We start from the raw sequence: 24,297 nt of genomic DNA, 5'->3' as shown, positions 1-24,297 counted from the left end.
CAAACTAGGGTTTCAAACTAGGGTTAGGGTTTCAAACTAGGGTTTCAAACTAGGGTTAGGGTTTCAAACTAGGGTTTCCTAACTAGGGTTTCAAACTAGGGTTAGGGTTTCAAACTAGGGTTAGGGTTTCAAACTAGGGTTAGGGTTTCAAACTAGGGTTTCAAACTAGGGTTAGGGTTTCAAACTAGGGTTAGGGTTTCAAACTAGGGTTTCAAACTAGGGTTAGGGTTTCAAACTAGGGTTTCAAACTAGGGTTTCAAACTAGGGTTAGGGTTTCAAACTAGGGTTTCAAACTAGGGTTAGGGTTTCAAACTAGGGTTTCAAACTAGGGTTAGGGTTTCAAACTAGGGTTTCAAACTAGGGTTAGGGTTTCAAACTAGGGTTAGGGTTTCAAACTAGGGTTTCAAACTAGGGTTAGGGTTTCAAACTAGGGTTTCAAACTAGGGTTTCAAACTAGGGTTTCAAACTAGGGTTAGGGTTTCAAACTAGGGTTAGGGTTTCAAACTAGGGTTAGGGTTTCAAACTAGGGTTAGGGTTTCAAACTAGGGTTTCAAACTAGGGTTAGGGTTTCAAACTAGGGTTTCAAACTAGGGTTTCAAACTAGGGTTTCAAACTAGGGTTAGGGTTTCAAACTAGGGTTAGGGTTTCAAACTAGGGTAAGGGTTTCAAACTAGGGTTAGGGTTTCAAACTAGGGTTAGGGTTTCAAACTAGGGTTTCAAACTAGGGTTAGGGTTTCAAACTAGGGTTAGGGTTTCAAACTAGGGTTTCAAACTAGGGTTTTAAACTAGGGTTAGGGTTTCAAACTAGGGTTAGGGTTTCAAACTAGGGTTTCAAACTAGGGTTAGGGTTTCAAATTAGGGTTTCAAACTAGGGTTAGGGTTTCAAACTAGGGTTTCAAACTAGGGTTAGGGTTTCAAACTAGAGTTTCAAACTAGGGTTAGGGTTTCAAACTAGGGTTAGGGTTTCAAACTAGTGTTTCAAACTAGGGTTAGAGTTTCAAACTAGGGTTTCAAACTAGGGTTTCAAACTAGGGTTAGGGTTTCAAACTAGGGTTAGGGTTTCAAACTAGGGTTAGGGTTTCAAACTAGGGTTTCAAACTAGGGTTTCAAACTAGGGTTAGGGTTTCAAACTAGGGTTAGGGTTTCAAACTAGGGTTAGGGTTTCAAAATAGGGTTTCAAACTAGGGTTAGGGTTTCAAACTAGGGTTTCAAACTAGGGTTAGGGTTTCAAACTAGTGTTTTAAACTAGGGTTAGGGTTTCAAACTAGGGTTTCAAACTAGGGTTAGGGGTTCAAACTAGGGTTTTAAACTAGGGTTAGGGTTTCAAACTAGGGTTTCAAACTAGGGTTAGGGTTTCAAACTAGGGTTTCAAACTAGGGTTAGGGTTTCAAATTAGGGTTTTAAACTAGGGTTAGGGTTTCAAACTAGGGTTAGGGTTTCAAACTAGGATTTCAAACTAGGGTTAGGGTTTCAAACTAGGGTTAGGGTTTCAAACTAGGGTTTCAAACTAGGGTTAGGGTTTCAAACTAGGGTTTCAAACTAGGGTTAGGGTTTCAAACTAGGGTTTCAAACTAGGGTTAGGGTTTCAAACTAGGGTTTCAAACTAGGGTTAGGGTTTCAAACTAGGGTTTCAAACTAGGGTTAGGGTTTCAAACTAGGGTTTCAAACTAGGGTTAGGGTTTCAAACTAGGGTTAGGGTTTCAAACTAGGGTTTCAAACTAGGGTTTCAAACTAGGGTTTCAAACTAGGGTTAGGGTTTCAAACTAGGGTTTCAAACTAGGGTTAGGGTTTCAAACTAGGGTTTCATCCCATAAACATAAAAATGTTTGTTTTTTTAAAAATAACAAAAATTGACAAGTCTTTTTCACAAAGCAGCAACAATATCAAGGTTAAAAAGCACTGGGTCTAAACTTGAACCCTGGGGGACACCACGTGATTTTTATGGACCTGAAAGGAAGGGATAAAAGGTTAACCCTAATTCATAAAAATGTGCATGTGTGGTGTCAGTTCCTCGACTTTGTCTGCCTTTTCTCCTTAGAGTTTAAAAATTAAATTAAAGTTGGAACAACTTTAAAACCTAAATTATTGATGGCAACAATGTTAGTTAGCACAATAAAGAAAGCAGGTTTTTAGCTTCTGAGTTTTTTTTAACTTCTATCTTTAAGTTGTGGGGCAGTACAATGAAAAGTTAGTTCTGTAAACTCTTGTCAGTCAAAAAGAAGATGTCACATTGGGGCAAAGTGGTTGGACGCAGCTGCTATAAATTAAATTTGAATAGGTGAGATGATTGAAAAATAAGTCATGGTGGAAATTCGTGATCATTGAGGGACGGGCGAGTAAACTGACCTTTCTGTTGCTCGGATATGCTGTTTTGACAGTAAAACACTATGTTTTGCTAATTTACTGAAAGCCAGCCCTAAAATGAAACATTTTCTACATACCTGTATATGGCGGTTTGGTTCCCAATCTGTCCCCTTTGAAGTGGCGACTCTGCCACCAGGCTGTCTTGTCATCTTCTCTGCACTATTTACATCTACTCAATTTGTCCCAGGATCCGCTGCATCGCTTTTGACAGAAGAGATGCTGAACGGTCTAGAAAGAGAAGTAAAGTGCCAAGTTAGAATTTGCTGTTTTTTTTTTTACTAGTTTTGTACTAAAGTTCATTGCAGAGTCTGTTCTTCTGCTTTATTTTTCCACGCAAGTATCTTTACGTCTACTTCCCTACAGCCTGTGAGTACCAGCTCGGGTTTGGCTTTGCCGAATAAACACGAGTCCCGAGCGTTTCAAAACAGCACGTGTTCTGCGGCGTGGCGCCATACTCCGACTTTCATGTCGTATTACTGTAACGGGCAGGCGACACAACATAATACGACACTTGTCTCTCTTTTAGGCCCGACGCGGTCGCCGCTCCGGTGAAGTCAGAGCGAGCTTCTTCATGTGGTCTCCGGGGGTTGATGGGGACTCCAATAGGGTATGACATCATCGCCGAGGGCGTGGAGACCACATGGCCGTGGCTGGAAGGAACGCCGCCGTGCATCAAACCAGTCAGCCGGGCCGACTTGTGGATGTCACATGGAGCATCATTATGAAAATATATTGATGATTTCTATATTACATATTAGTGTACATTGATTATATTGTTGATTTTACTTGCGCACAGGCCAAAGCAAGAAGACTAGTATGACTTTGCTGTGGCATGTTGGTGCTTAGGAACTACGTTGCACTGAGTTGAGGCGCTGCATGTCGACAAAAGTAGTGCTTTACCGCCATCTTGGTGCTATGGAACTACATCGAAGTGAGTTGAGGAGCTTCACTTAGACAAAAGTAGTGCTTTGCCAACCATCTCGCTGCATCTACCTGTTAATGAACTATGTTGAAGTAAGTTGAGGAAAATATTGAGAGAAATAACCCGTTGCTGCCCTCTTGTGGCATCAATAGGCAATAACAATGTTTTTAAAGATTGCCTTAATCACTCGCAGGTTTTCTCTTAATCTTTATTGCTAATCACAGAGTGGTAGAGTGGTGCATTGACTTACAAGGAGAATTTATTCCATGAACGTGATCTTAACTCAAAACACTCAAAGCATCTTTCCCCATTCAAATGAATGGAAAGGCTAATAATCCGTTCCAGTGTACCAAAAAGCACCAACAAAAATGTTGTGATTTGCTTTGTAAAATTAAAAATAGCAGTCTACATTATTGTACTTAACCGTACAGTAATGACGTCATCAAGTGGAACTAGACAAAGTGCAATTTCTGCAGAAATTGCATGTGGGAATGCTGAAAATCTGAACGCTAAGATTTTCACGACAGTTGTTTCACGGCAAAAAAAGTGTAGAAAATAAAAATCATAATAACATATGTGGGAATACTTTATTCCCACAAATCATGATCATGTGCTCATGCCACAAAGACAAAGGCGGTATCGGATCACATGCAGCAACAGTCGTTATCGCCACCCCCCACCACCCCCACCCTTTGCGAACTTCACTCAAATTTTGAGCTCCAACTTGTCACCAACCTTCGTCTTTTCTTCTTCTTTCACGCCCCTCTTGCATCACAAAAGCCACCCGACACACACTCACGCGCTCGCCTCATTGTGCTGAACGAGCCGCGCTTTTGTCTAATTATCCGAGTGTTGCTCAATCAGGTAGATTGTCCTCCTCCTCTCACAAAGATGAATAGCCGGCATTGTGCTGAGGAGATTGATGCCAGCGGCCGGAACGTTTGACACCTCCTCGTCAATGTTTGTTTACACAAGAGCTGGCTGGCTGGCTTTTTACATTCGCAAGTGCCGCCTGAACTCCTTTCATGTGACGCAACGACACACGCGGCCTCCGTGGGTTTGTTCGCATTTCAAGGATGTCCGTCGGGACGCTTGGCTTGCGATAACAATGGCAGATATTCCAGCCACTCCAGCAGGAGTGGACTTTTATCGCCCAATTAATTGTTATCGCGGTATATTATACACCGCATCAAGCAGACAGGTCTTAATCATCGTAAGCAAATAAAATGCATGATTAGGGACAGGTTTTTATGTGGGATCGTTGTGGGAATTCTGTGCGCTATTGTGTTTTCAATCTCGCTTTAGTAGCATTTTGAATAAACCAGCCATGCATTTTCTATAGCGCTCGTCCTCATTAGGGTGGAGCCAATCCCAGATGGCTTCGGACACATACAGTATAGACAAGAAAACATCAGTGGACCTAACATTAGTGATGGGAAAATGGAGATTATTAAAAAAATAATATATATATATTTTATTTACTCCTCTAGATGGTGTATTTAATTTAAATATGAAGGCGAGTGCAATGGACATTGATTACGTTTCCACTGCATCTTTAAACCAAGAGTGCCATCTAGAGGAGTCAAAAATATCACAAATGCTTCACGAAGCTTCATGAAGCTTCATTTTTCCAGCTGTTCATTCCATAATCCTGCATGTTAGCCTAACATGCATGATTATGCCGAGATTCAAACCAAGAATCTCTCACTGTGGTGTCCAGTTTGAATCAAGTGATGCCATTCTTTGTGTTCGGTAATGCTGCAATGTTGTACACGAAAGTAAACAAACAATAAAGCTTTTCTAAATAAAATAAAAGTGTAGAATATCTGTAAAAGTACTTGTTTTTCAGAAAATGAGTAGTTCTACGCTCTTCCCCACTTTGTGAAGTAACGTCAGAGCGCACGCAAGCTAATGTTAGCAAATGCTAGTTAGCTAGCTATCTGCTATACTAGTGTTGATTTCACTGATTGTAGACAAGCTAACTCTCATATCTGGTTGTGAATATTCAAGACAGCGTTATCGTAATATATGAACGTTACCTTGAATGTGATATCGTATAGTTACTTATATTCTTCATAAGCACATTTCGCATGTCCTTCCTCGATCGAGCCGTGTTACCTGAAACATTCAGAAAAAAAAATCCTAATCTGTCTTTTACTCCAGTGTACTGTAATTCCACTTTCATGGTAAACTGCCATTGGATTCATTGATTGATTTATCCTTACAGACAAAACTTCCCTAAAACAGGACGCTAGCAATGTACACAGCTGCCATAATTAGATACGTGGTAATATCAGCGCAGCAAAGGCAATTTTTCTTTCAACACACGGCTCTCACTGGTAAAAGATGCCTTTTTCACACTGCACTTAGCAATGCGCTGCAGCGAGCCCATTTCTCGTGCCAGGGCTTTCTTTTGCAACAAGGAACGATGCATCTTGTCAAGGTGCGGGCCCACTTCTCGCCTTAGAGGGGAGGCGAACCCGCAGACGTCAATACCATCGGTCGACTGTGGCATGAGAACGACGGGCATGTTCGCCGTAATGTTTGCCGAGTCATGCCTGTGGTGTGACACCTTCGCTTGGCCAACGCGAGCGTCCGATGCATTCCCCTCTCCCCCATGATTGGAGCGTGACCGTGTTTAAATGTGTAGTAACGAGCAGCGGGCACATGATTGTTGTTCTTTTTTTTTTTTTTTACTGTTGACTCTCCCACTAAACGCAGCATCTCACACACACACACACACTAAAACACACTCTGCTTTTTTGGCTTGGCCTGCATGCCTGTGGCTTGTGCTAGTCTGAGGTTGGTGTAATGATGACACACACTCACACACACGCACACACACGCACACACACACACACCACACACATAGCTTCCAGGACCCCCACAAACATGACTTGGCCCCGGGGGCTGCGGGGGTATATTGTAATGCTGACAATGCTCCCCATTACTCTTAATTACTCAGCAGAAATTGTTTAAAATGGAGGGTGTCTTTTGCTTGTGTCTGCCTGCCTCTCCATATATTGGCACACACTTACTTACAAGCACGTTTAGATAGTAATCCAGTATTTCACCATCGACTAATCGAGTCATCGGATAAAAAAATTATTTTGTATTACTGAACAGCAAAACGTGCATCTGAGTCATAAATGTATTGTTGTTCACAGACAATATCGGCTGTATTGTCTGTGAAATTATGCTTTTTAAAAGGCGGAGCCTAGCCTGGTGAGTGACGTGGGTGTCTGCGAATGAATGTAGTTGAGTAGAGTTGGCGGCTGTTGTGAGCTCAAGTTAGCAAGTCATAGCCACTCCATAGCAAGTCAAGTCAAGGCCAATCAGGTCCGGTCACGTCACGTCACGTCCGTCCCAGTCATGGCGACCAGTCTGCTCATGTCCTGTCCAGTCGTGGTGACTAATCCAGTCACTTCCCATCAAGTCGCGGTTGTCTGCTCACCTGTGGTAAATTTAAGTAGCACAAATTGCACTTGATTCTTGTTTTTCCCTCCAACCAACTCATGTTCCATCATGACAGCTTTAATCTAAATATTATTATTGATTGAGATTGCTGGTCAGATTGATTGTTTTATTGATCGATCAACTGTTTCTGTCGACCTTATATAGAGACAAGTAACGGAAGTAAGAAAAAAAAAGGAAGTAGGAATGAGTACAAATAAATAAATAATGTATCTCGTCCATGAAACAATGACCGATGCACTGATCGGGCGCTTTACATGAAAAGGTTCAAATAGCATCAAACTGTGACTAATTTCCGTCCTCGTCACAGTTGCCGCATGCACTGCGAAGTATCAAAGCGTTCATCGACACGACGCCACTTCAAGAGGACGTAACCCGATGAAGACGCTTTAATGTCTTTGCCTCTTTTTTTATCATGTGACTTGAGAAGAAAAAAAAAAGCACAGCAATTTCCCGGCCCATCTTCTAATGGAAACGCTTCTAATTACAGGCGCCGAGGTGTATTTGGGAAGGGCTCGTGCTGGGAAGCTGCAACACGGCAAATGACTTTCAAAACAACAACAAAATCACACAATTTGCTGGATCTTTGTGCACCGCGTGACGGTTCGAAGGGGAGCTTCTAATTACAAAACTCGCCGGCGACAGCAAAGACTTGCGCTCACCAAGACACGGCCGATACTTTGTTATTACCTCTCTGCTCTTACCATTTGATATGTCAGCACCCTGTCTTGTTTTTAATGTTCATCTAATGACATGCCCTCCTCCCTCCCAACCCCCCCCCCTCCCCCTCCTCCATAGCAGGATGTGGCACGCTGTCTGGGGGCTGCTCCAGTAATGCCTCATTAAAAGTAGCATTTTTTTTTTCTGTGTGTGCATATCTCAGTCATTTGTGGGTAATGAGTTGGTGCGGCGCACGCGGCCAAAGTATTCCAACCATGCGCTCGCTCCCAACCCGCTGATTTGTGAGAAATGGCGCGACGTGTTAAACAACGCTGGTAATTGGTCCCCCCCCACCACCACCACCACCGCCCCCCCCCCCCCCCTAACTCCACACCACCCTTCTGAAAAATGTTGGCGCCTCAAACTATGGCAATAAATAGGTCAGCGACAAGTGAGGTTATTAAGAGTAGTGTTTAATAAAACATTCACATTCTCAATATAGATAACGTTTTCTTATAAAACAATATGTAACACATTTTTACACTGCATGCAGCAACGTGTTGAGATAATACTGGTGTTGACTCCATAGCGCAATCAAGTGCCACCCCCCAGCGTACTTTTTTACAACAAGGCTGAGGAACCTTTTTTGCGATATCGATCCGAGGGGCCACGCAGAACTTATGAAAACATGTCATGGTCGAACGTTACAGTGTTTCCCCTCCTGTGCCAACTCACAGATTTTGAAGCAATCAAACAAAGTCTGTCAAAGTAGCTGTAGAAAAGTTTGAAAGTTTCATAACTTTGGTGCTAATTTCATTAGCCCGTCTATGCTGATTTGCATTAAATGTTAGCATTAGGCTAACTTGCAGGAATGGTTTTCTGTTTAAAGTAAAGAGTAGCAATACTAGAAATGATCAATTTGAAGAATAGAATATTGCCATTAGTTTTATGGAATTTTAAGGAAAACATTTTGGACATTGTTTTTTGGGGGGGGGGGGGAATTTTATGTCTGAAAAGTACTCCTGCTATCAGTCAGTGAACTACGCAAAAGTGGTATTGAACATCCCTAATTAATATACAATGTTTAATGATCTTGTTTTGTAACATTTTTTTAATAAACTTCAACTGGGAATGACAAATAAACAGCTTAAAGCAAGCACACTTTGCAATTTATCTTGGGGTCTATTTTCCTCCAAGTGATATTAAGACGATAAGCAGTAAGTGTGAAAACAGGTGCTAAGGGACACGTTGAAATCTGTTTTAATACGTTCAAATGTGTTTAAATCATGTCGGCAGGGGTCGATCTACGACTACAAAAATGATACGGTCTGTACATGTGGTGGATTTTCACCTATTTCAGATAAGTCTGGATACTGTTTTATTATATATTATGAACATTTGCGGGTTAAACGTAATTAAACTCTCTGGTAGGTTCCCCAGCCGTCATTCACAATACAGTAATTTACTGCAATAACCGAGGCTTCAAGTTCCATAAAAACAGAAACAAAAAAACAGCTCTGCCATTAACCGCCGTGGACAATTGACCCCCCCCCCTTCCCCTCCCCCCACTACCCCCTCCCTCCCCTTCTACATCCCCTCTCATCCATTCACAGGCAAGTCCATCATCTCTGCGGGTGTATCACTTTTCCCAGGAAGCGCGTCTTTGCTTCCTGGCGCTGTCTCGGTGTCAGCAGCGTTGGCAGGAAAGAACGTCTTGGGTGTTGGCATACGTGTGTGCGTGTCAGTGTCTGTGACCCGTGTGTGTGTGCGCGCGCGCGCCGGCGCGTCAGCGTCTCTGACAGGTGTGCAGGTTCCGGGCCGACGTCCTGCTGACGGCGTCGCCCCTCTCGGGCCTGCACGCCAGGCCGTCGCCGCAGTCGCAGCGCTGGAAGAGCTCCAGGCCGTGGGTGCCCTTGCGGCGGTGGCGCGTGCACACCTGGCCCTCGCTCAGCACCGGCTTGCAGATGCGAGACCAGAAGTGGCGGGCGCAGCAAAGGCCCGCCGAGCAGTCGGCCGAGCGCAGGCACGTGTCGCCTTCCTGACCTTGGATGCAGAAACAAAACGTGGCAGATGATGAATACGTAATTGACAAGCCGCGCGTAAAAGTTTAGAATTGAGATGGTGCAAGATGGCGCGCCAAAGCAATACTTTTATATTAGACAGGGTTTTGGCGTGAGCACAAAAACAGCAAAAGACATTGATACCCACTAAAATTATTTGTAATTAGCTACACAGGCCACAAGATGGCGGCAAAGGACTTCTTATATTTAAATGAAGCTCCTCCACTGACTCCAACAGAGTTCATTGACAAAGCAAATAATTTAACATTTTACATTAGAGAGCATCAGCGAATAACGGAGGAATGGGTTATAAAAAAAATAATCTGTGAATTTGTGAATGTCAACCTGCAAATACACACACATTTGTAAATGTATTAGGGCTGCAACAAACGATTATTTAAATAAATGATTGATCTGTTGATTGTTCTGTCATCCCTTCATTCAAAAACAATTACTGGTTTGGTCTGTAAAATGTCAGAAAAGAAGATTTTTTGGGGATTATTTTCCAAAGTGAAAGCAAATGTTTTATTTTGATGCGACGCAAAGATGATAAATCTGCTTTCATGGAGGACTACAGAAATCGGAGCACATTTGCTGGCGAGAAACTGAAATTCTGAGAATTGTATATATTAAAAAAAGGTATCAAAATCATTTGCCATAAATTTGGCCGCAGATTTTGAAAATCCACGACTGATTGACACCTGACACCTCAAAATACTACTTTTCTCTAAACGAAGCTCTCAACTTTAGATTTACATAATTCCTTGGAAACATGGTGCCAAAGCGACACGTCTACGGTCCGTGCACAAAAATAGCTGATTTTTTTTTAGTGGATAAATTCAAAAAAACATCTGCATGTTGCTAAATATGTGAATACTAAACTATGAATATACAGATGTGATGCTACAAACAGTGCCAAAGCAATACTGTTCTTGTTGTTAGCTGGCCTGAGCCCAAAAAACAGCAAATAGGTGAGTTTTTCCAAAAGTTACGGAGGCTAAATTCCAAAGTAAAATCCACAAATATGTGAATGCTTAACTGCTAATATGAAGGGTTTACTTTATTCGACCTACAGTATTAGCAAGGGAAGTGGAATGAGCCCTGCCACAAATACCAAAAATCTGCAAAAATCTTACACCCCCGCAAAAAAAGGTTGATGGTGCCAAAGCACTACTTATATACAGTATTAGACAGGTTGATGGCCTGTTTCAGAAAACAGTCAAAAGATTCTGAAGAAATGCGCTACCAAGTAAATCCACGTGTAACAAAGTAGACATGGGGCTACAATAGCACTTATAAAAACATGGACGTCGCCTAGTATTTTCTTTCGTAAATGATATAATTACCTTTCACATTGTGAGCTTCGACGACAGCGAGCGGCCTCTTGGCATGATGCTCCATCGTGTTGTTGTATAAATGCCAGCCGGGGCTTTCGATGTCGTTCGTCTGGCACACGCCTGAGCAACAACAGGTTGGAATATGAATTGACACTTGTGGAAACAAGAAGAGTATTACGTTGACTTGGATTTGGCTTTTTTGTTTTGTTTACTTGCTCTCTTACCGTTGCTGCAGCGGCTTCCGGCGCAACACATGGAGTCCCGTGCGCAACGCTTCCGGTTCTTGCGGCACGGCAGACACGCACTTCGGACGTCGTTGCAGTATTCATCCCCGCCGCAGTCGTCGTCGTCCGCGCACACACCTGACTGCTGGGGGGGAGTGGGGGGGGGGGGGATAACGGGGGCAGCCGTTAAATTACAAGACAAACGATATTCCTTGTACGCACATGGACGTTTTACGCACGCTAACTTGGACGCATTTACGTACGCTGACGTTTACGCGCGCTAACTTGGACGCATTTACGTACGCTGACGTTTACGCGCGCTAACTTTGACGCAAGGAAAAGAGACTCAGGGAGCGTACCTGCAAGGCGTCCACGGGAGATTTGTGTCCCACGCTGCCCGGCGATGAGGTGCGCGGACTTGGGCTGACCGGGTCGAAGTTCTTGATGGCGTTGGAGTTGAGCAGAATCGGACCCGTGTCAACGTATCCAAGCAGCGAGAGCCACACAGGCAGGAAGCAACGCGCGGCGCATCGCAGCAGCATGACGGGGATCCTTTTCTTTTCTTTTTTTTTTTTGGTGGTGGTTCGCGAGAGCAAAAACAAGACGTCCCAAGGAATTCCTTCTCCAAAGTTTTCCAGAAGAGAGAGTTGTTTGTGTCTGGTGTGCAGGCGCGTCTCCAGTGTCGCCCCGAGTGCCGGCTTGGTGCTTTTATACGCGCGGACCTGTTTGTCTTCCCGCCCCCTCGCAGAGCACAACAAAGGCGAAGGGCTGGAATTTCAAAGAGTGCACGGAAAACGCTCATCTGTTTGAGAGTCACGATAACGACCTGTTAAAGTCTGTCTGATTGCGCGGAGGGGGACCGCTGCGCAAATAAGGATTAAGGGAAGATGGCGTTTTTGAAAATGGGCTCCAAACGGCAGACAGACAAGTCGGGCGAGATGCTTCACATGGCAACGGTGGGCAGAAGAAATCATTTGATGGACGGACGGACGGACAGTTTTCTTTCGTTCTTTTTTTTTTTTTTTTTACCACACTTGACCATAAAACAATATTCAACCACTTTTGTCTTCTTTTTCATCATTTTAAATGTTAAATTTTGATGTCATATTTAAACATACATTGTACAAAATAAATGATTTATCTCAGTTGATCTTTCATTCATTCATTCTTTTAATCGTAATAATACTAACAAGCATGAATTCCAGATTAAAAATAAAAAAAAATCCCGTTTTCCTTAAATAATATGAAAAATATTTCCCCAAAAACATCTTTAAGCATAATATTAAAAAATAATAATAATAATCATTTAGTAAAGCTCAATAAATCATTTCTTCATTCCCCCTAAGGTCCTATTTGTTGTCTCATATTTTCTTGTCCCCCAAATGATCACTTTCAGGCCCACAAAGACAAACATAGCACAAGTTTGTCAAGATGACAAAATAAATAGTTAAGACACACTTAATTGAATCTGGTTACATCACAATATTGCCCATTTTTATTTCCAGAATGCTTTTGTTCATTTTTTACACATGACACAATCATCTAGTATTTTGCCTCTTTTTTTTTGTAAGATAAAAGACCATATACACAATAAAAATAATATTTTTAAAAGAAATGAAGGTTTTTTTTGTGATAAAGTAAAAGTTAGATCACATTTTTCTAAACCTTATTTGATTATATTACATTATTAACATGTTAAAATGAGGAAGAAGAAAAATGTGTGAGGTCACTGGAAAACTCGAGGCAATTAGGTCTATATGTGATGATAAAATGATCACACACACCAAACAAGTCAAAACAAGTGATTCTCAAAGTGTGCAATGAGTACAAGTGGTAGGCTATACAGGCTCCCTCTAGTGGTAGTCAGAAGAAGCACTGAATTAAAAAATAAACATGAAATAAAAGCAAACATATTGGAGGGGGGATTCTTGTAATTTATGTACACGTTTTTGGTTAAAATACAGTACAATACTTTTTTTTTCTTTTACTTTTAAAAATGGCACATTTTAAAGTACAGCTCAGTTGTATTAAACAACATGCAGTACAATAGATTTGCATTCAATCTTGCTTTTTTAAATATCCTTTTTCAGGATTCCCCCCACCCCCCCCCCCCCACCCCCCAAATACAGTTCAGTGGTCCAAATACTGTACAAGATTTGTAACTATTCATTTTTACACATTTAAGATCATTTTCATTGTTAAATGTGTACTTTTATGAGCAAAATATTTTAATCTAATCATTTAACTGTTGAAACAAAATAATGTTACACAGGTTTACAACAATTTTAAGGAATAAAATCTGTAAGTGTTGCCTCAGCTTTTTTTGCTTTGTTTTTACCAATAAAAATTAAGAACTCACTCGTCTGATGACATCATATAATAAATATTGCGCGTTTCGATATCTTTTTTTTCCCTTCTTTTTCTTAAGAGTTACGTGTGTTTTGCGGTCATCCTTACAACTTTGCCACAAAATTATTCATTTGACTTCATCTTATGTGGAGCTAAACAAATGTTTGGCGTCTTTGTCAGAGCTAATTCCATCATGTTCTTTGACATTCAAGCGTCTTCTGAGGCCGATTGAAGTCACTCGCGTCGATTAACTCTTCATTTGATCCCCTTGTTTGCCAAAGGGAGGGCTCAAGTGGCGGGGGGGCAATTATGCCCCCCCCCCCCTCCCCCGATGACACCAAGGGGCGGACATGAATGTGTAGGATATGCAAGAAGACCATTAAGGGGTGTGAAAAGTTGACCGAATTAATAGGCTTCCGTGGCGAGTCCTCTCAGGCTTGACTGGCACTTCGGAGATGAAAGGACACCCCTCGACCCTCAAGGGACCCCCGTTTGCGTTCTGGCTTGTCGAACCCGAGTCCGAGCTGTCCTTAAAGGCTTCAAAATGTGTGTATTTGACGGGGAATTCTCCAGCCAGACTTGTTTACACGGAGCGCTTATCTTTAACTGGTTCTTCTTCGTGTGTGTCAATACGTGTAACATGACGCCATGTTGGTACGGTGCGATGTCGTTGAGGCGGCCGATAAACACGAAGATGAGCGCTAAGTGAGTTCTTAACACTTGACAAAGCTTCACGGAGGCTCTTTGGTGCAGTTTAATTGCAGCAAGGCTTTTGAAGTGACGCTTTTATCTGCGCTTTTTTGAACGTAGTCAGCCCCCTTTGAAGCGCCATCTTTGCCCTTTGATCTCCATGACGCGTCAACCTGTTGTCACCTCCACAAAAATTACACTATTCAAAGGAATAATACCTTAACTCGAGGAATTTGACTTATAAACTTACCAATAAGTCACTCACAGTAGATTTTTGCTGGGAAGACATTAGTCGGGTCGTGCATGTGTTTATTCTCATTCAGTGAAGAAGTCCCAACGGTGGGAAAGGGCTCACTTACCTGCAGCGCCCTCATGTGGACACTCACCATCACAAACTAAACTTATCAAAAATATATTTCAAATATTGAACTTACTATATTCGAATATTTTTATCAAGTTTTTTTGGTTTTAAATTATATTTTGACACCACAAGCAAGTGAGACTGGTACAGTCTCATTAAAAATAATCTTGTGTCATTGACATTATTATTATTATTTTTAATTATCAACGTATTTCAAAAATACATCTTGTTAAACAATGGTGTTTAATTTCATTAATAAAAAAACACACAAACTTAAATATATTTTATTACTCTTAATTGTGTAATTCCCTACCAAAACCATACGCCTAAATTAGATATTAGATGCACCATGTAAATAACAAATATTTTCAATGCATGCAATACATATATTCATAATGAAATAAGTTGACCAAGACCGCACGGATAGACGAACAATGACAATTTAGTGTTCATACTGTTCAATGAACCAGACATGTTTTTGAAATTCAAAACTGTGAGGCAGACAACTGTGCTCCCCAGTACAGTATAAAAGTTGATTGTCTCAATATAAAAATGTTTAGTCACTTGTTTAAATTACTGGCATTTTATCTGGGAAAATGGGTTATATTATTATAAAAACACCAACACACTTCTTTTTTTTTTTAACTCTATAATTCAAAAATTCATACACATGGCACTTTGCAAAATTAATTTACAGCAACGAAACCAAACAAAAACACAAGGCAAATATCCGTCAACATGAAAATGGTCCAAACATGAATCCACTCACTTTTCAATATTTTAGATAAACCTGCATTGATAATAAAAAATAAAAATAAAATAAAATTGTCTTTTGGTATATAACTTAAAATAAGCACAAATAAATAAACATCTTCATCTATTTTGGGATCAAATGGCACGGCTGTTGTATTCCACTTGATCATTTTAACACGCCATCTCTCAACGCATGAATAACAGAACCCCATCTTCATAATCATAATACTTGTGCCGATTTCAATCCGCCATTTGATTTCTTCCCTCAACGTGGTCTCATGTCTGAACCGTATGCCACATGACCCAAATATCGAAAGAAAAATGTACAACTGCAAATCATTCCTGCTTCCATGACGTGTGTGCGATTTCATAACGATGTGACACAAGCATGTCATTGCAGTCGTTCATATGTGATGGATTTATATGAAATCATTTTACGGACGAGGTGTACTTTTCAGTTGTGTGTGTCCATGCAGCATCAAAAAGGCCTTGCGACGATGATGATGATTTTTATGCCGTTGATTTAAGGCACTTACATTTTATGCTCTTGATTGTTGAGACGTGAGAAGTGACAGGTGTGATGCCTTCAAGATCGCTTTTAACCTCATGCACATGTGATACAATACAAAACAAAATCCACAAAATAGACAGCGTCATTAATATTCAATTAAGAAAACCAAGCACAGGAAAAGATAAGAAATCACTGTACAAAAAAATTATAAAAAAAATTAAAAGCAAACAGTACTGTCATGTCACCATCTCTTCGCTGTGGTCATAAATCAAGAGCAGCACCAAAGACAATTGACACCGTGTTCACAGTTGGAGCTGTACAGGCGCGATGGCGGTCCAAACAATATTTCATGATTTGTCTAACGGGGGGAGCCGGAAAAATAAATGTGCTATGAGTGCATAATGGACGACACATTACCTCATGGAAATGTTGTCATTTCACATGTGTCAGCTGTGTGATGGTTTGACATCTGAAACAGGGCACTTGGAAAGTCTCCTTTCTTTAACTGCACACAATTTTGTGCTTTTTATGTGTTCGCAATGTACCTTAAAGGGGACGTATTATGGAAATTGGACTTTTCCATTGTCTGCATACAAATAAAGTACAACCACAAATGGGCGTATTCATTAAATTCGAGTGGCTTTGAGACTTTATTTCGACACTCTCGCTTTTGGTTAAACCACCAATCTCATGTCCTGCAACTGCAATTTGGCCTATTTTACTGCCACTTCTCCTCATTCCGACCTCCACACTTCCCCAGAGGCGTCATTTCACTAAACGGACTCCGATGCTCTTTAAATTAGGGCCCCATTGCCAAGTAGACTCTGACAGGACTACGCAGCATGTCAAAGGCAAAAGGTAAGCAGAGCTGCACTGTTAGCACAGAATAGATTAGCATTAGAGTTACCAGCGAGAAGGTTCTGGAAACTGAAAGTATCAGGGGTGAGGTTCTACTACACAAATGGATAAAGTGTAATTCAGTGGTATGGTGATGAAGTGCTGCTCCCACCAGTGAAAATATAATCAGATTTTTATGGAGTCACTTTTTATGGTGGGGATATGACCTTTACATTTATCAAAATGTTAATTAATACACACGGTCCGCCCCCCCCCCCCCTTTTTTTTTTTAAAAGAAGAAAAAACTGACAATTAAACTGAATTAGCTAAACGTGGCAGTCTGGACATGACGAGGTGAACTCCATCGATTGAGTCTCATAAATCTCTAAAAAGCCACAAAAAATTATACATTTGTTTTGAGAGTTCAGAAAAGTCGCACAATATGGTGATAAGTTTGGAAGGTGGCAACACTGAGCATCGCTAGCTTTGCCAGAACGCCCTAACTCTGACCCTGGTCGCCCTAGTAACGGAAGCCAAACACCCATAACCCAAAACTGAATGTTTTTTTAAACAAGCTGTGCCAAATGGATATCAAGTGTGCTGTAATTATTATTATTTTTTTTAAGACACCTGGGAACTTTTTAACTCATTCACTCCCAGCCATATTGTGTTCTATTGCTATAAAAACATGGAACCTACCAAAAGAAAGATTAGAGTCTCTTCTTTCATCAGGAAAAAGAAGTATATTTATATCTGTTTCCGTTTTGCAGCATTTAGCATTAGAATAGAGCTAAGTTTCATCATTATTCACAAACCTGTTGAAAACACTGGGGAAAAAAGCTTGTTGCAACATGGCAATTGTTTATCTCTTATACTTTGCTGCCACCTGCTGTAATTATTTTGTAATAACTACCATTGCTTTATGCGACCTCTTCATGTCAGAAGCTCTATCAAAGCTTTATGCTTTAGCATAAAAAACAAACAAATAAAAAACGTATATATACGTTTTTGGGACCATGGCAATATTCAAAATAGAACATTTGTATACGTTTTTGGGAGTTAAATTAAAGATAACAAATCTTGCATAATATGTCTCCTTTAAAATGTTCAAGACTACAGTATGTAATGCGGCAATCGGTGACATTCAGGTTAGTCGAGAGCACTTGTTGTACAACGGGAGAAGCGATGATCGGAGCACAACATTTCACATTTTCACACGCTTATTTATCCGAAAAAGAAACACCAACAAAAAAGCAGAAACATCGGCCGGCAGCCCGTCACGTGGGAACGTCGGCCATCCGTCGCCGGCCATGTTTGTGTGTGCGCGCGCGTGTATCCCTGCACTTTCTCCGCCTTAGAGCCGAGTGTAAGACAACACCGAACGTGTGCTACAGCTGTCCCGCTATAAATGCTTGATCCGGGGCCACAGTGAAATAAAGGCATATCGGTGACCCAAGTCGGGCGTGCCATCCATCCGTTAAAATCGACTTCTTTTGCTTTTTTTCCTTTTTTTTTTTTTCTTTGACCACGTAGCCACGTCCTCTGCGTGGCCTTCGTTATCAACAAAAGAAGTTTCTTTTGGTTCCGCGGCGAGCTTGAAGGAGAACTTCAGAAATCAACGTCCCAGCCGGAGTTGTCGTCAGGCGGCGGGTCCTCGTTGTCTTCGGGGAAGCTGTCGAAGTTACTCGTGTCAACTGCTGATGTGACCTGACCGGGAACAAGCGCCTTTGTTAAAAACTTCTGCGCAGACGCAGAACAAAAAAGCACTAAATCCACTTACGTTGGGGATGATCGGAGGCGTCAGTGTCCCCTTCTTCAAGCCCTCCCAGTTAAAGCCCTCAAACCACCTACGAACAAAAAGAGCGCCGTCGATCTCACACTTTTTAAATACTGTATTCGGAGGTGAAAGAAACATACTTATTTAATGATTCAATTCAAATGTGTCACACTTAAAAGTTAAATCAACATTGTCTATAAAATAAATATTTATCCATTCCAATCCACTTTATTTCTTTATAGGCACATTTTATAAACAAGCGTTTGCAAAGTGCTGCACATTAAGATCCGCAACACTATCGTACACATAAAATCCAATAAAACCAACTACAAAAATAAAAACTGTCAGTAGAATAGTAAAATACAATAGGTAAAATAAAATTAAAAAAAGAGTACATTAAAATAATTACAAATAAAATAAATATATTATAAATATTTATAAAATAAATAAATTAAATAAAACCTAAAAAGACAACAAAGACCATGTTTAGAAATACACGGTTCTTAGAGATTAAATTAAAAAAAAAATTAAAGAAAGAGTTGACATATAAGCAGACCTTTTCTTTGCCTTTTTGTAAAGTCTCACGTAAAGAAAACGCAGTGGATTTTTATTTATTTAAATAAACCATTCTAAATTGGAACCCTGCTATTCACAGGAAGGAGGGACAGAGCCAGATAGTGAATAGCAAAAATAGAAGACATTTTTATATCATAATAACACGTGCAATGAGATTAAAACCTGTGAAAAAAATTCTGACAAAAAACAGGTAAAAAAAATGGGAGGATAGGTAACCTTAACATTTTTAAAAAGGTGACTTTTTTGTGTAAATGAATCAATTTTTATTTTTAAATATGTACCGTATTTTATTTTCTATATGTACATTTTTGAAAAGTTTACATTTCTATTAATTTTCAGATATCTTTCTTTTTCTGATCATATGCATCTTTTCATTGTAATTTGAGAACTACTGCATACAAAGTACACTTTGACTTGAAGATGACAAAACTGCCAATATGATGGTTTAAAAAAAAAAGAAGAAAAAAAGTATGCTTAAAAACAAAAATGGATTTTATTTTCTGACATGCTAAAAGGATACTGTTGAGGGGACTATATTTGTTATGTAATGATATTTTAAACATCTTCAATTATTATTATTATTTTTTTCAATTGTATTTAGCTAACAACTGCTAACCTTATTTAATTACACTGCACATATGAAGTGAATTGCACTGACAGGCAGCATTCTATTGTATTTGATGGATGCCATTATGAGCAAAACTGAAATAACGATGTCATCCACATGTCATCTCAGTCATGAATGAGTTTGCTTACTTGTGCTTTTGGATGTCTTTGACACCATTTTTCAAGTTTCCCAGTCGTTCAGAAGGATTATCCCTGCAAAGGCAATGCGTTAGTTGCCACGCCAATGAAATAAACGCCAGGTCAAAAACCACAAAGCACTCACCTGCATAGCTTTTTGATTAAGTTGGCAGCATTTTTGGTAATTTTCTTTGGGAATTCAATCATGTCGATGCCTCTCAGGATGATGTTGTAGGTCTTCATTGGATCGGGGCCAGAGAATGGAGGGCTAGGAATAAATCAGATGAGATTTGGCTCCCATGGAGATAACATAGCAAGCATGTTCCCGGGCTGCTGGTACCTGCCGGTCAGGAGCTCAAACATGAGGATGCCCAGTGACCAGTAATCGGCGGAGATGTCGTGACCTTTGTTCAGGATGATCTCCGGCGCTACGTACTCGGGCGTCCCGCAGAAAGTCCACGTTTTCTTCCCAAAGCCAATCTTCTTGGCAAAACCAAAGTCCACCTAGCGAGAAGACAGTTTGAAGTTTATGGAAGGAACATCTGGACTGAGATAAGATTCTAGGCGCTCCTACCAGTTTGGCATAACCCCTGTGATCCAGTATAAGGTTCTCAGGTTTGAGGTCTCTGTAGATGATGCCTTTGGAATGTAGGTAAGCGAAGGCCTCCACCACGCAGCCTGTGTAAAACCTGGTGGTCGAGTCCTCGAATGAACCTCTGGGAACAGCAAGAGAACATTTCAGACAATTCACATTTACTGAACAGCGGTGTCCTGTGATTCAAGATGACTTTGTATCGCAAATCTTTTTTCCGTTTTCAAATGAATAGCAAAACCGACCCGAGTATACTCGCTGTACGGCACTTATGGAATCAGCTATTTGCAGATTTTTTTCCCCTTAAATTTTAAGAATATTTTTCTTCTTTTTTTACTAGTCTCTTTTTTTGTTTAGTTTGACAGTAAACTTTAACTAACATGACCGGCAATCATATTTCAACTGTAAAAAGACATTTTAAACACATGTAATTTCGTAGAGCATACCGGTCTCGGAGAATGGTCCACAGTTCTCCTCCTAAACAGGCTTCCATCAGCATGTAGAGGTACTTGCTGTCCTTGAATGTCCTATAGAGTCTGGGAAACACACCGTAGTCAGATTTCTGACTTTAAAGTGAGAATTCTGAGGATAAAGTAAGAAGTCTCACTTTAAAGTCCGAATTCTGAGATTAAAGTCCGAATTCTGAGATTAAAATCAGAATTCTGAGATTAAAATCAGAAGTCTCACTTTAAAGTCCGAATTCTGAGATTAAAGTCCGAATTCTGAGATTGAAGTCCGAATTCTGAGATTAAAATCAGAAATCTCACTTTAAAGTCCGAATTCTGAGAATAAAGTGAGAAGTCTCACTTTAAAGTCCGAATTCTGAGATTAAAGTCCGATTCTGAGATTAAAGTCAGAATCAGAATTCTGAGATTAAAGTCAGAATCCTGCCAACCCCCCCCCCCCTTCTCTGGCCCTAATCCTAATCCGTACAAAAGCCATATTACATACCGAACAATAAAATCCGAGTGTGCCTCCTGCATGATGAGTTTCTCCGAGCGAATGTGCTCCTGCTGCCTGGTGTCGACGATGTGCCGCTTCTTGAGGATCTTCATGGCGAAGGTTTTGTTCTCGTCGCTCTTGAGCTGAACCTTAAGCGAGATGACGAAAGAAGGAAATAAAGAGAATTAGCATGCGCGGCCGATTGGATTGCCGTCATTCATATTCCCATGGAAGAGTCACACCTTCCCTTCTCCTTACCAGCTCCACACGACCAAAGCCGCCAACCCCCAGAGTGTCGATGATGTTGAAATCAGCCAGATTGAGATTGAAGAAAAAAGCATTCTCGGCTTCGTACCTGCGGTTCGTTTGAAGGAGGAGGAGGGAGGAGGAGAGAAAAGCCGAGACAAGGAATGGGATTAGACATTAAACGGATGATGAAAGACAACAAGATAATCCACCCTCAACTTTGTCTTTGTGTTCATTTGTTTGCAAATCTCAGCGGATTACCTCGCAGTAATCTATCGGGGATGTCCCCAAGGATGCCGAGTGTATGAATCACAAAAAGCTTCCCTCGGAAAGAGACTCAAGTGTCCTCAGCCTGCACCCATTAGACGACAGCGGACATCTGTCCACCCCGTGCAGAAATTGTTTCCACGTGTTCATCTCTGATCCCATCACGCCGCCCGTGTTTTCCGGTTACTGTTTGATCCGGATCGAGTTTCGTCAGATCAGGATCTGGATCAGCGGTCTTAGTATTCCTCGGGCTCTTTGTGGGTCACTCGGAATATTTGAAACCAGCCGGTCAGTTGCTCGCGCGACTCAAAGTTTTAAGGGATACTTGACTCATTGATCTACTTTCAGCAGCAAAAAGTTAATATTTTGTCAATGTTAATAATTTGATAACTTCATTATTTTTCGTACAATTAATACCTTTACAAACAGATATTTCCACTTGAGGTCGACTGAAGATGACATCACTTGTGCCGAGGAAGTAGGTAACGACCAATCATGGCTCACCTGTTTTCTGGGTTTGGTCAGCAAACTGATCCATGATTGGTCGTTACCTACTTCCTCGGCGCAGGTGATGTCATCTTCAGTCAACAGCAAGTGGAACATTTATTTTTTAAAGATATTAATTGTAAATAAAAAATAATGAAGTTATCAAATTCATTCTGGACAAAATATGAACTTTTTACTCCTGAAAATGGCTCAATGAGTCAAGTATCCCTTTAAAGCAAAAATTGGAGGTTGAATTTCAGCTCAGTGTTTATTACAAACAAAGAGAGGTAACCTAGGCAGGCTTTGTTTATTTATGTGCGTAGACCCGGTAACGAATTTAAAGGATTATTCACACGTGAGCTTTTGATTTTTTTATTCATTATCTGGAGGGATGCCCAGAAAAACACATCATTCAAATCCTTCAGAAAAAGAGGCTATTTTCTGTCATTATGAAGTGTCAGAAAGATTGACGGCGTGCCCAATTACATTCGCAGTCAACAGAAAAGACAAATGCTCATATTTCAAGGCCAAGCTTGCCCACAAATAGCAAATGTATTTCCACAAGTAGCCAGCAGATGGCAGAATTGCCCTGTTAGAATGCTGCATTCGTTTGTCATGAATGTCTGAAATAGACTCACAAGAGCAGCCGATGATGTTTTGGGCAGACTTAAAAGTGCATTCTTACACTTATGTGGATTTTTTTTCCATCAGGGAAAAAGCACTTGTTGTTATTCCATAGCGGAAGCACTCAGTGGTGAAAGGGAACAATAGGAGATTGTCCGCTCGATCCACAATGACTACAAGCCATACGTCAAACCTTAAACAGATAAGCCTGACCTTGAAACAAAGCTGGACTGCATCCATCACACACTTTTCCCACTACACGCGTGCTAGACTGGCTTCAGGTTCAGATCAGTGCTATTGCCCCTAATTCATGAACACCTTGTTGTTTAATTCAGTTTTTGACCAAGACATTTTCTGTAATGATCTTTTTATTTTTGTAATTGTACATTTTGTCCATGCCCCTTCCAGGGACAGTTTCCCAAGGTTTTAAGGCAAGGCAATGCAGCTTTATTTATAAAGCACATTTTATCCACAGGGTAACTCAATACATGATTAAAAGTACATTTGAACACAGAGAACTAAACTAAACTAAACAAAAAAGAATGTATAGTGCAGAAAAAGATTTCAATGTTTCTTCCAGTGTTTATAGGCTTGGCAAGTATTATAGGGCAAATCCTGGATATTTTTTTTTAACTGCTGATTGAAATCTATAAAAAGAGCCAAAAGTAAACATGGCGAAGCTGCATTCATCTGTTATGCTGCACACTAATGGAATAGGCTGCCAACAGAAGTGAAGTCAGCCCCGAGAGTAAATGCTTTTAAATCCAATCATGTTTTTTTTTTAAATTATTTTAGAAAACTATTATTAACTATTTATTTTAATGTTTTTTTAATTTTCCTCTTTAATATTTCCGTTAATGTGTATTAACATTGTCAATTTATGTTATTTTAGTAATTTTTGTACGCTACTTTAGTTTTTTCTTCTTTGCTACTTAATGTCGTAAACTGTTGCGTGTTTGTTGATGCTTGTAGGTTATTTGCTTGTGTTAAGCACATTGAGTTGCACTGTGCTAAAAAATGTGCTATATAAATAAAACTTGCTTTGCCTCAATAATAAACATGGAAAAAATTAAAAATTTTAACCCGACTTAAAAACCATCAGACTTCAGAATTCACTTCGGTTGGCAGTTTATTCCATCGGTGTGCAGCATAACAGCTAAATGCTGCTTCACCACCATGTTTGCTTTGAACTCTGGGCTACACTAGAAATCAAACTTTAATCAAAAACCTAATGATAACACTAACTCTAACTGAAATCAAAGCCTAACACTAACAAAAAAAACAAAATCTCACCCTGAATTTAACCTTAGTAAAACCCCAAACCGTTCATTCTAAATCTTACCAAATATGGTGTACGCAAACCCAAACTGTAACTATAATACCTGATTTAAACCAAAGCCAGACTAAATGTCAAAAGTTAGCACTTGAATCTAATGATAGCCCAATATTGGGAGTTACCATGGTAACAGTTATGCAGCTTCCTGGTGAAATATTGGCTTTC

General features: G+C 40.4%; 2 protein-coding genes across 6 annotated transcripts in view; both read right to left on the bottom strand.

The window, feature by feature from the left end:
- Nucleotides 1–9,052: 9,052 nt before the first annotated feature.
- LOC147163576 (dickkopf-related protein 1-like) lies at nt 9,053–14,396 on the bottom strand. Of its 3 annotated transcripts, none has more exons than XM_086093217.1 (5): nt 14,331–14,396; nt 11,401–11,809; nt 11,042–11,186; nt 10,827–10,937; nt 9,053–9,463 (listed from the first exon to the last, which is right to left on the bottom strand). In XM_086093217.1, exons 2-5 carry the CDS (start codon nt 11,581–11,583, stop codon nt 9,207–9,209), a joined length of 696 nt encoding a protein of 231 aa, XP_085949343.1. In that variant the 5' UTR covers nt 11,584–11,809; nt 14,331–14,396; the 3' UTR covers nt 9,053–9,206. The 3 variants fall into 3 exon arrangements, with proteins under 3 accessions (XP_085949343.1, XP_085949346.1, XP_085949344.1); XM_086093220.1 differs by having other exon boundaries at nt 11,042–11,183; XM_086093218.1 differs by lacking the exon at nt 14,331–14,396 and having other exon boundaries at nt 11,401–12,226.
- Nucleotides 14,397–14,709: 313 nt separating this feature from the next.
- The window catches only part of LOC147163575 (cGMP-dependent protein kinase 1), a 115,457-nt gene continuing 105,869 nt past the window's right edge, over nt 14,710–24,297 (bottom strand). For all 3 annotated transcript variants that reach the window (XM_086093160.1, XM_086093159.1, XM_086093158.1), the window contains 9 exons: nt 21,432–21,528; nt 21,183–21,322; nt 20,678–20,767; nt 20,214–20,355; nt 19,980–20,143; nt 19,785–19,907; nt 19,652–19,714; nt 18,323–18,389; nt 14,710–18,249 (listed from right to left, as the gene is read on the bottom strand). In XM_086093160.1, the coding sequence (XP_085949286.1) occupies nt 18,151–18,249; nt 18,323–18,389; nt 19,652–19,714; nt 19,785–19,907; nt 19,980–20,143; nt 20,214–20,355; nt 20,678–20,767; nt 21,183–21,322; nt 21,432–21,528 (985 nt within the window). In that variant the 3' untranslated portion in view covers nt 14,710–18,150. The remainder of the gene's footprint in view (nt 18,250–18,322; nt 18,390–19,651; nt 19,715–19,784; nt 19,908–19,979; nt 20,144–20,213; nt 20,356–20,677; nt 20,768–21,182; nt 21,323–21,431; nt 21,529–24,297) is intronic.

Source organism: Leptonotus elevatus, chromosome 13, assembly GCF_054856555.1.
Source record: "Leptonotus elevatus isolate MCC_2025b chromosome 13, RoL_Lele_1.0, whole genome shotgun sequence".
Taxonomy (NCBI): domain Eukaryota; kingdom Metazoa; phylum Chordata; class Actinopteri; order Syngnathiformes; family Syngnathidae; genus Leptonotus; species Leptonotus elevatus.
Note: the sequence above shows the minus strand (reverse complement) of the source record. Positions and strands in the feature narration are given on the sequence as shown.

Excerpts from the sequence above, each read along its gene's own strand:
- LOC147163576 (XM_086093217.1), bottom strand. The coding sequence starts at position 11,583 with ATGCTGCTGCGATGCGCCGCGCGTTGCTTCCTGCCTGTGTGGCTCTCG. Across the intron at positions 11,187-11,400 it reads CTCCCGTGGACGCCTTGCAG|CAGTCAGGTGTGTGCGCGGA; the intron begins GTACGCTCCCTG and ends ACTCCCCCCCAG. Across the intron at positions 9,464-10,826 it reads CGAAGCTCACAATGTGAAAG|GTCAGGAAGGCGACACGTGC; the intron begins GTAATTATATCA and ends TCTGCATCCAAG.